The sequence below is a fragment of the Triturus cristatus genome, chromosome 11, assembly GCF_964204655.1.
Source record: "Triturus cristatus chromosome 11, aTriCri1.1, whole genome shotgun sequence".
NCBI lineage: Eukaryota > Metazoa > Chordata > Amphibia > Caudata > Salamandridae > Triturus > Triturus cristatus.
The window spans coordinates 520678369-520690500 of NC_140594.1; the positions used below are offsets into that span (position 1 = coordinate 520678369).

General features: G+C 45.5%; 1 protein-coding gene across 1 annotated transcript in view; it reads right to left on the reverse strand.

Moving 5' to 3' along the window:
* Positions 1-6596: 6596 nt before the first annotated feature.
* Positions 6597-12132, reverse strand: part of LOC146784506 (zinc metalloproteinase-disintegrin-like VLAIP-B) — a 3216124-nt gene continuing 3210588 nt past the window's right edge. Inside the window, exon 19 of the mRNA XM_085632968.1 lies at positions 6597-6718. Within this exon, the coding sequence (XP_085489094.1) occupies positions 6597-6718 (122 nt within the window). The remainder of the gene's footprint in view (positions 6719-12132) is intronic.

Genomic DNA, 12132 nt, shown 5'->3' on the forward strand with positions numbered 1-12132 from the left:
TTTTTTTTCAATTTCCTGCTAATAGACCTGCCCCCCAGGAGCTGTCCGTGCCACCGGCGGGAGTTTGATTGTCCTCCCTCCCTCCCTGACCTCGACACCTTCAGGGCAGCCATGGCAGCAGGGTGGTGTAGCATAGAGTTGCCACACACTTTCGGCTTGGATTTCCTCGAAGTGCAGGGGCCTCCCTTTCCCAAAGTTTTCAGTTGGTTCGCGTTGTAAGGTAGGAAACATTTTTTTCTTTTAATAATAGAGTTGCATTTGTTTCAGCTGTTGTGGTGCAGGGTCCCGCATGTTCAGCTCGTGAGTCTTCCCTCTGGGTACAGTCCTGGTTACAGTTAGTGATGGGGGCTGCCTCCAAGTAAGTGAGACTGTGCCAGCCTTGCATGATGTCAGCGCGCGCTTATCTACCCGCAGCAGGCTACTCACGCCTCCAGGAAGGAGCTGGAAATCCACTGTTTACTTTAGTGTGCTCGTCTTCCCTGCCACTGTGTGATTTCGGCTCCTCACCGGGTGACCGTGTGTAGGAAATCGAAATCGTGTCATACGCGGTGGCACCGTGTGAGTTGGCAGGTATGAGTTTGCATTGACTCAGGTAGCAACAGAATCTTCTATGGACCTATTACTGCTAGACTTTCGGGGAGGGGCACGGAAGTGCAGATGTAATGGTAAGAGAGCGGTGGGGGGGCATTGGCTGTGTTATTATGTGCGGGAGGGGGTAGCTCACGAAGAGTGTGAGAGGACCGAAGCAATGAGAATGGGAGTTTGTAGTGTACTGTAATTGCATAGAAAGTGTCACTGTATCACTCCTAGAAGCCTTCCTGTATGTTGGACACTATTGTGATCTATGTTTCTAGAGCGACAAAGAAAAAAGATGCCCTTATCAGATTTGAGGACCACTGATGTCCCTTCTGCAGAAGTAAACACCTTCTACTGCTTACGTGATATTCTTAAGAAGAGCCTGTGTGTTCTCTTTAATGTCAGAAAAGATTTATTGGGATTTTATATGTACAGGAAGATACAGTTAATAAAGTACAGATGGGGCCTGTGTGTTCTGAATGTGAATGCACTTCTTACCCTCTGTACTCACTCTGTGTGTCCAATCAGAGATACAGGGATCGGGGATTTTCCACAGATTGGGGGCAGGTAGACAGGGAGGAGGCGCGGCGCGAAGCAGGAGAGACTGAGAAAGGAAACCAGAGGCACAGTGCACCAGGAGAAACGAAAGAGAGAGGGGAAAGGAAACCAAGGAGAGGGAGAGGCAGTAAACAGCATTGGAGGAGGGGGAGGAACGAATGAGAAAAAGATAAACGAAACAGTAGTAAATTCTGGGAGTTCAGAAACGGTAGGTCTGTCCCATCCTTCCCTGCACGCATGGACAGGAGATTAGAGATCGGAGTAGCAAAGGGAAGAGACGAACTAAGAACAAGGAAACATTAAGAAAAGGAGGTGAAAGGAAACTATTTTAGGGGTGTGCAAAATGTACCTAATTTGCTTTTGTGTAATTCGCAAAATATCAGGAACATTCCAGAAAATTATGTATCATTTCCTGAAATGCAAACCCATCATTTAGTGGTATATTTGAGAGCAAAATGCATCCTAGCCTCAATTTTTGATGCAACAACGTATTTTGCATTTTAAAAAAGTGCAAAAAAACCTGATTACTGCAAACTATAGCTGCTCATGTTGTGGTTGTTCGCATTGTTCCTGTACCCCTGTGCTATAATTTTATGACGATTACACGACATGGTCCAAGTTTGGAAATTATACATAGCAAGGTTAAGGCGAAATTTCCAAAATGATATAGATTTTGCCAGCATAATTTAAATTTCGCCCAGGTCCAAAGGTATTACAGTACAGTGAAAGCGGTACAGAAGAAAATGAAGGAGATATAAAGAGCCAGGAAAAGCTGGAATGGGGGTGGTGTAGCGCAAGAAAGAGCTTACAGTTCGAAAAAAGATGACAAGGATAGAAGGGGAAAGGAAAACATTAGAAGAGGGGAGAGCTGCCAGGAAGTGTTTGGAGTGCAGGTTGGCACCGTGGAAACCCTATGCTGTTAGACATCTCATGGTGTCCCGTGTCTAGTTTGAGTCACACATCAGGGCATTTTCTTCCTTGTATTGCAAAGCATGAAATACCTCCTTCCCCACAGATTCTTTAACATTGTTTGCAGTTTCCCACTATTAGCAAAGAGTGGAGTTTTTCGCAATGTAATTCGCAGCACAGTTGTTCTTTTGCTGCAGCTTCCCAGGGCATGATGGCAGATTTAAATGACCTGATGGAGGAAATACCAAGGCACAGAAATTAATTCGGTTGGAGTTTTGAATAATCAAATCGGTAACAATTTGTACAAAGCAACATGTTAAACTTTCCACAGTATGCACAAAAAGAAGGAGAAAAATAGTAAGCTAGAGGGTTGGATGAGAGTCCACCCTCAAATCCACCGGCACGTGGTGTCAGCTGAAGCTGCTGGGCAGGAGTAGGTCAGTGATAAGGGCTGGCAAGTACAAGGAGTGAGCTGAGGGAAGTTATAAACAGAGGCCATGTGCCCCAAGGTACTGTCAGCACAATCTCCATTGAAGGGGTCACTTAACTTGCAAAGACATACAGTTTTACAGATAAAACTAATATAGCGCAAAAACGATGTGTGGAAATCGGGTCTCAATCAATCAAACAAACAGGATTTGCATAGCGCTACTTATCACCTGTAAGGGTATCTAGGTGCTGGAGGGTGGGGACGGTGCTGCTGATGAGGGACTTTAATCGAATAACCATGGTTTTAGGCCCTTCCTGAAATCCTGCAGGGTGGCAGTCTGTGTGTTCTCCTTTGTACTGCCGGTCACCAGTGTATTCAACTGTGTAGCCTTGGATCGTGTCATGTATGTGCATGTAACTTGCATGATCAAGGTAACTATTATCGGCGATACTACGTGTCTCTCGGTCCTTTTTCCCCAGCACCCTCCTCCCCTTATCCCCCCCCACCCCCCCCAGGGGCGGCAATCTGAGGGATAGCCCCGGGCGGCACAAGCTCTAGCTATGCCCCTGACAGCACCGGAATGGCTTGAAGAGCTGGATCCATTGCGGTCTGGACCAGGTGGAGGGGACCGGGAGTCTGGTTTCTCACTCCGCTGTCGTGCTTCCGCCGTCTCCGGGTGGGTGGTTTCTCAACTGCGGTCTGATGGGCTGTTTGGGGCATCGTGATTTGTACGGCGGATGGGACATCATTCTGCACGGCGGTGGGTTTCTATTGGCTCCCTCCGCCGCGGTGGCGGGTGCAAATTTCTGGCGGTTCACGTCGCTCCGCGGCGGACAGAAACTGGGCTATGTTTGCCCATTGTAATATGGCGGGCGCGAAGACCGCTGCTGGAGTGTGGAAAAGGTCCTTTTCTGCCACCACCAGCACCACGGTTGTGCCTCCGCCCGTGATCCTAATGAGCCCCTTTGTTTGCGATATTCCAAGTCCTTATAGCTACTTTGGTAACCACACTATGCAGGCACGGGGGACCCTGCCAATCGACATTGGTTGGATCTATCAGAATCCCACTAATTGTTGCCTAACCCGCTGTATTCTGGTTATTAAATTAGACTGCTACCCAATATGATCCAAACAGGTCATCTATCCTATGGGGTGTATAGGTTCTTTCCCAATGGATTCAAGGGGGGGGGGGCTGGGACTGTGCTTTTAGGCCCTTCTCAACACTTACCCTTTTCAATTCCAATTCAGTGCGATCTTCCAGTCAGTCACAGTCATCGAGAAAAGTCAAAGGGCATAGCTATTAAAAGGGTCCAAGTCCATCTGGCCGGAGCTGTTCACCTAGGTAACTGCCACTGACTTTGTTGAGGGGTCGGAACCATAGGCAGGATTCTATAAGAGAAACCAAGTGGTAGAGCCCAAAAGGGGTTGGAAGATTGATTTACACCTGGATGTCTAAGCGAGGCAAGGATTCTCCCTGCCACTGATGGCCTGTTAAAGTTTATTATAACACAATCTCCGTCCAGGGATTTAGCTTCCTTGCCTATCCAATTTACTCTTTGGATCATTTTGATCCAGCCTCCAACATGAACCACAAGCGTTGTGTTAGAATCTAACCAATTCATAACCTTATTCTTTAGTACACTAAAACTTTCAGTAGAAACGACCTTGAGGAGGGGACATTTAATAGAAGTTTAACATAGTTGGCAAATTAGGTGTGATAGTGTTTGTTAAACGAATACTTCTGCTCAATTAACAGGTGTGATGCTTTGAGTCACTTCCAGAGGACCCTTCTGGGCAGTATGTAACTGCTTCCTCTCTCCCCACTACTCCCCCTGCCCTGTTTAAGGTACCAGCTGCTGAGTCATGTGTAACCCTCCTATTGGAGGGCTGTCATTTGTGGGCCATAATTTGCATATTATTTGCCTGTTCGCTTGACGCTCCTGTAGCACTTCCCTCTAGCTGGTTACAAGCGGCATGTGAGTTAATGGCATTAGGAGAGATTATTGGGTGTAGTGTCAGCCCTTGTAAACCCATGCTGGGGGCTGGCTTAAAATGGTCTGTTATTGCTGATTCTATAGCAACTAAGCGGGCACAGATTGGTTCCAATTTAGCATTCAGAACATCAATAAATTCATCATACATGGAATCCATCAAACTCTCCAATCTATCCTTTTCCCAAAGCATAGTACCATATAAGGGCTGAGATGTGGGTGATATTTGCCCTGGCATTTACCCTGGCCCATTTAGAACCAGAAGGAGCAAGGTTTACAGTTTGGAGGATAATTAAGCCCAATACCAGGACCATGTCCTATCTGTTGTTCTAGATAACACAAAACTATGTGTGGTCAGATGTAATAGGGCTCAGAAAGCTAAACTGGAGGAGATCAGTCCAATCGGGGCAAGACAATTTCTTATCTTTATTTATTAAGAAGCCTTGCAGGACAGTATCATCTCTGAATCTCGCAAGATGGGTTTGCTGTGTAATATGTGAAGCAGGAATGGATCTTTCCAGATTTGGGGCACACTCTGTAAATGGAGCCATGAACTCAAAAGCCTCTTAAGGGCGACGGCTGGAAGGAAGGGTTGAATATGTGGGGATAGTTCACAGGTTCAACATTCAAGAAGTTCTATTTCAAACCAGTGTTGGGGTGGCATGATTGGTAGTAAGTAAACTTTAATCTTGCATAATTGGAGTCTGCAAATCTCACATAGAATGTACAAAAATGTCAATTCTATTAAGGACAAAGGCAAGAATTATGCCCTCCATTGTTGCAGGGAAAGAGCAACTCGCCCAAGATATTTAAAGGAAAATAACACAGTTGGGTATAAGGATACTTTATTCTGGCATTGTTAATGCATACAATAATTGCGACAAAAAAATTACTAAAATTATATTAACTGTTCAAATATGTGAATGGATAGAAAGATGGAAGGAAGAATACTTAAACTCTTCTAAATTGTCTTTCTAATAGGAATGGTTCAGGAGCAAGATTGCTAATAGAAGGCCAAGGATGTGCTGCATTTTAGGTGGAAAGCAAAAAGAACAATTGATGTACAGAATGCAGAACAATGTCACACATTCACCCCAGTACAGAGATCTGGGCCTAAATCCATCGTTTTTTTGCTCACCATGCCATTCCAGTTTGGACCCAGCCATATGCAAATCAGTCTTGACCCTGCGCCCAATGGGAATAGTCCAGCCCAAAGTGCCAGGCCAGGTCTTCCCTGGACTGGAAACAAGCATCCTAGGACCGGTTTCGGGCTTTCAGCATTTTAGGTGGAGGCACAAAGAAGGAGGAAGTGCTTTTTCTTGAGGACTGCTATTTGTGGTATGTCGTACTGTGATTGAAGGATTGATTTCCTTGTTTTTGGATTTGGAGCATTAGAATGCATAATCCGTGTCCTTGATAGAAGTTAAACTTCCCTTTTATATTCTAGGGTGTTTGTATACAAGTCCGTATAATATTATCTGAATAGCTTTGATTTTCCCTGTCTCCATATCTAATGGATTGTTGTCTGCCTTTTAAACTGATAATCTTAAATCTGTAATTTTCCCCTTTGAGGGAACTGACAAGCAGCGTTTTGTATCTATTAACTAATACAGAGTTTAAGGTGCCTCTGATGGGCATCAGATGTTAAAGATATTTTCAGGTGCCTGTCTTTTTTTTAACTATAATCGAGGTTTTAATGGTTAATTCAAAAAGGCATGTAAGAGTACATAAAAGAGTCCTGGATACTCCAAAATGCTTTTATGAAATGGCCCTGTAATTAGCATAGCTTGGAATTCTATCCATCTGTATTTTTGCATTTCCAGTTGAGAAAATAGAACATGCGGAAATTCAATAAGCAGGCTGTTAAATAAAAGAGCAAATCACTCTAATGGAGATATTTTGCATCCTGTGGTCGAGCATCAGGAAGACAAAGTGAGAGAAGAAGGGTTGGCAAGACGGGGGTGGGGGGGTGGGATTTTGACTACTGAAGTATGGCCTGAAAAGTCATCAGAAAACATCAGAAGTAAAATTACATTTCTTCGCATTATTCAATATGGGACTACAAAATTCTATTTTAAATGTTTTAATTTAAATATCTAATACATATGGGACCAAAAAGCACATGATACCCCTTACTTTTTAAAAAATGCGTAGATTGTTTTCCTTTTAGCTACTAACACAGTTGTTGTGATGGCCGCCACTGGAGTAGCAACGCCAAATCCTATGGGCAGCGCATTACTAGTCTCATCAGCCTCTGTAAAAAAAAAAAAAAAAGATAATTAAAAAATGAGATATAAAACATTTGTACATATTTGTGTCTTGTAACGTGGTTCATTTGATTTTGAAGGGTTAACTTTAACAACCACATTAAGGATGCTGGCAACCGAGATCCAGATTAAGGGCCTTATTTAGAGTTTGGCTGATGGGATACTCTGTCAAAATACGAGAGATATCTCGCCTGTAGTATTGCAAGTGCATTACAGCTTATGGCACTTGTAACATGGTGAACAGGATATCCATGAACGTTTGATAGAATATTCCATCTGCCAGATTCTAAATAGGGCCTCAAGTGCCTGGTTTCTGGTCTGATGGACTATCCAGACCAATGTACATGTCTGTACATTGAAAGGAACCACCCTCACAGGGGTTAACTTTAATGTAAGAAAAAGCTTGGTGGATGCCCGTCATCAGCTTTGATAGTTGTTCACTAGACTTTTCATAAATGTTTGTTTTTCAAAAACCAACTCCAAAAGCAAAGGTTTATTTATGAAAAAGAAAAAACAGGATTTTCCAGATGATGGCTGACAGCTAAAAACGACATTACACTGTCTACTCAAAATAGGTGTAAAGTCCTTCCTCTGATGGCACCTACTTCTTCGGGCCATTGGAGGAAGCTTTCTTGTTGATGGAGTCAATGGGTGCTCAATCAACGGGAACCGTAAAGTTTTGCAATGGATTACATTGTCAGTCAAACTCCAAATCATCTAGGGCCTGATTTATATTTTGGCGGACGGGTTACTCCATCACAATGGTGATGAATATCCCGTCTGCCGAAATATAAATTCCATAGGATATAATTAGCTTCGCTACCTCGAAAGATGTTGGAGGAAATCTAAAAGGGCCACTGATAGGGAGCTATACTGAAAGTCTTTCCAAGCATACAAAAAGCTTATTATTATAACAAAGAAGGAGTACTACGAGACGCGTATTAATAATGCTACCAATATACAGAGAGAGACCTTTCAAATACTGAAAGAGCTAAGTAAGAAAGAGGAAAAGACTGATATCCTGATTGATTGCGACACCTTTCAAGGATATTTCCTGGGTAAGGTAGCGACCATCTTGACTGAGATCAAGAAGAACAACCCAGTCTCTTATGTCAAACAACCTCCCCTCCCAGACTCTCCCTCTTCTAACTTTACTGTCTTTCCTCACATTGATCTTAGTACTTTGAGGAAACTCGTAGCGTCTACTAAATCTGGCTCCCCTGCTGACCCCTGCCCGCCTGACACCCTTCGGATGGCAATACCGCTTCTAGAAGACCAGATCTTAGATCTTTTAAACACCTCATTAGCCACTGGACTTCTGCCATCCTCCTTTAAGGAGGCATGTGTCAGACCCTTGATAAAAAAAACGGGAGCCGATCCATCTAGCCTGAAGAATTATAGGCCAATTTCCCAGCTGCCATTCCTGTCAAAAGTACTGGAACAACATGTACTTAAGTCCTTGTCAGCCTTCCTGGAATGTCACCATCTTCTCCATGACCGGCAAGCTGGTTTCCGTGCCCACCATAGCACGGAGCTGGTAATGCTGTCGGTACTGGATGAGCTAAGATGCATGGCTGACAGTAAAAAGCCATGCGCGCTGATATTATTAGATCTTTCAGCAGCGTTTGATACTGTCAGCCATGCACTGCTCTTGGATAGGCTGGCCGGGTTCGGGATAGGGGGACAGGCTCTTAAATGGCTCACAGCCTTTCTAACAGGAAGGACGCAGAGGATCCAGTTGGCAGACCAGGTCTCAGAGGTGGGCAGGTTAGTTTGCGGGGTTCCGCAGGGGTCAGCGCTTTCGCCACTCCTATTTAACCTCTACTTGCAACCACTGGTAGAGTCGCTGGCAAAGATGAAGTGCAAAGTATTTAACTATGCCGACGACACTCAGCTATTGCTGAGCATCGACAACACTTCATCAGCACAATCAGTGGCTAAAGACATCCTACGTTTCACAGTGAACTGGATGTCATCTAATCTGCTGAAAATCAATCCGGATAAAACGGAAGTCCTGGTCGTTTCAACTGCTGTGTCCCCTTGGAGCGATCTATACTGGCCCCAAGAGCTAGGCCCTGCCCCAAAATCATGCCCCAATGTCAAGAGTCTTGGGATGAAAATCGACCAAGATCTCTCAATGGCTAATCAAGTTTCTGCTGTAGTCGCGGCTGCTGCACTAACTTAATCAGGCAACTACGCAAACTCGCCCCCCTGCTCTCGAGGAATATGCTGCAAACTATTGTGTCAGCCACAATAGTGTCTAGAATCGACTATGGAAATGCGCTGTACCTCGGCCTTCCGAAGTATTCCATTAGCCGTCTCCAGGTCATTCTAAACGACGCAGCACGCCTGGTCTTTGGAGTTCCAAGGAGGACCCATGCCTCCCCCCTGCTCCATCGATTACACTGGCTGCCCATGCTGCAGAGAGTGGAGTTCAAGAGCATGTGTATCTGCCACAAAGCATTACACGGACAGGCGCCAGCCTATATAAAAGAAAGGCTCGAGCTCCACGAACCTAAACGCATCTTGCGATCATCGGGTTCCTTCTTACTGTCTCAACCACGCTTTAAGCTAACAACCAAAGGAGGCAGATCGTTCTCAGTGCAGGCCCCTATCAACTGGAATAAGCTGCCAGAGGCACTTCGTAGAGAGCCCAATCTCCTCCGCTTTCGGAAGTCTTTGAAGACTCTACTCTTCAAGAACGCGTTCCCACTCCAATAATGAACTGCTAGACCTGCCACCTATCTATCTCTCCCATCTTTTGTTCTGTACCTGTCGGTGAGTTGGCGCGATACAAAACCCAGATACAAATACAAATACAAATAGGATATAATTAAATGTATAATTCGGCGGACGGGATATTTGTCACTGTTGTGACAGAGTAACCCATAAGCGGAAATATAAATCAGGCCCCCTGGTCATCAAATTGATTGTAACAGATACTGTTGCAACTAATAGTATACGCCGTTGACTCAACAGGAGTGAATGTACAAGCAAAACTGAAAAAGGATAATGCAGGAAGCTGGCTCTGTATATACTATACCAAAGTAAAGTATAGTGTGCACAGAGTCCAGGGAGACCCCAGATGTATAGCAGAGGCTAACTACTCTCTGTGTGGTAGTGTGGGTGAGAAGTTAGGGTTATCAGGAGGGTTTGTTAATTATTTATTGTATTAACTCAATCAAGACTGAAGGCACACACTCAGAGACTGAATCCAGACTAATTGGATAAGTATAAAAAAAAGTATACTTGTACTTTATTTCTAGAACCAAGTGGGACTTGGTACAGGTAGGTAAAATATACCTTCCATCATAGAACATTTCAAGAAGTGCAATTGGGAATCGATTTGCAATTGTTACAGGTTTGTATCGGTTCAAAAAGCAGTTTAAATTACACAGTACTTACTTTGGATTACTTTCTCGTTACTTCTGGATTACATTGACTACTCGGGTGATATGCCTAGCTACCATGCCAGGATCTCATAATACACGGTAAGTAAGACTTTTTAGGGTTAGCAGTTTAGTTACTTCTTCTTTCATACAAAATTCAGTGCAACACAACATTTTTGGATCAAAAACTTGTAACATTGGTTCTTATGGAAGAAAACTGGTTATCGGTTTCACAGGTAAGTGAACATATTATGATGGGAGTTTTGGGGGTTAGGGCCAGGGTTCCTCATGTTCTAGGTAGGCACTCAAATTGCACCACCAATGGCACTGCAGCGGCCGGGTGGCGGGGCACAATGTTAGCCAATGGGGCTAAGGGGGCGTTAGGTCAGGGACTGCTTACGAACAGGCCACTTGGCTGGGGGAGCGAAGCTCCTGGGGTCTAGGTCATCACTACAGGGGCTAACAATCAGCATTGGAGCTGCGCCACCATCTGCACAGGAGAGGCTAGGTACAGTGTGGCAAGGGGATGTTGAGGACACTGTGGATTCTAATGGGGACCTTTGGTTCAGAAAAGATGCTGCAGGTTCGGGCAGGGAGACTGCCTGGAGGTGACCACTGGCTGGAGAGGTATGCTGAGTTCTTGGGGGATGACTGGACACTGTTGGTTGGGCCATCCAAAGACATAGGGCATCAGGTGCAGGGGTGTCTTTGGGGGTTGTGTCTTTTTTACCAGCTCTGTTCGAGGTCGGGGGACCCTTCAGGTTGAGGCTGCAGGCATTGGCTTGAAGCTTGAGGGAGGTAGGGGATCACCAGATCCCAGGTCAGGATTGCTCCGGAGACCTCCTCTTGGTGATGGGCCACTCAAACTCAGGCCTTGGCATTGGGTGCAGAATGGTGCAAAATCACAGAGCTGCCTGGATCCGCATTCTGTAGGTGAGTCTTGGGTGAGCAAATCCAGTGATCACAGGAGACAGAGCCTTAAAGCTGGTTGCAGGGCAGGTCCTTTGGGCTCTGGGGCCTGCTGAACTCACTGAGGTTCTCGCTGTAGGCAGGTCAAAGCTAGGACAGGCTGGTAGGACTGGAGCCAAAACAATAGGTGTCTTCTTCCTGGGTGAGCACAGCTCTTCGGTCCTTCTTCTTTCTTCCTCGAATCTGAGAAGGAAAGGTTCAGGGTTGCCCTTAAATACTAAATTTAGGGGCTTTAAAAGGGGTGTGCAAGTCAGGACCAATGGGTCCCTATCTTGGGGTGGGTACGCTCCATAATATGCAACCCACCAGTGGGAAGGGAGCATTGGCCTCACCCTAATTGGTTGGGTCCCCTCATCTTCAAGATGGAGGAGACTGAGATTTGTGCTTCACCTCGCCTCCCTCACCTCAGGGGTGAGGTTAGCAAAGGTGGGTACACCTCTCTTCTTAGCTTGGTTTTTCCACCGATTCTCCCCCACCAAAGTGGGGGGCAGAACCGGGGGGGGCAGTTGCTATGGGCAGCAAGAAGCAGGGACAGCTTGCAAAGGTGGCAGGCCTTTGAAGCTTTCCCTTCATGGACCCAGCCCATCCTAGGGGTGGAGGCATGACACCTCTGCCCAGGATGAGCTTTGTTTATGGACACAAGTAACAGAGGCTCCCTACCCATGGGTCCAGAACCCTGTCTCGTGGTGGCAAATGGCAGGTAGCCAATCAGGAACCACACCAGGGCTAGTCGTTTTTCCGGGGGCATCTCTACAATGCCCTCTGGGTGCATTTTACATTAAATCCCACACTGGCGTCAGTGTGGGTTTAATGTGCTGAGAAGTTTGCTACCAAACTTCCCAGGTTTTAGTAAAGCCATTAAGGACCTGTGGAGTTTGTAATTACCAAATCCTACACCATATACTCTTTCTGGCTTTACTATACTTACAATGTCTAAGAATGCACTTAGACATTTTAGGGGTACAGGGCTCATGCCACTGTACCCTAACCTCAGGGCTTGTGCACCCTGCTAGAGGGGTGACCTCCCTAGGGCGCAGGTAGTG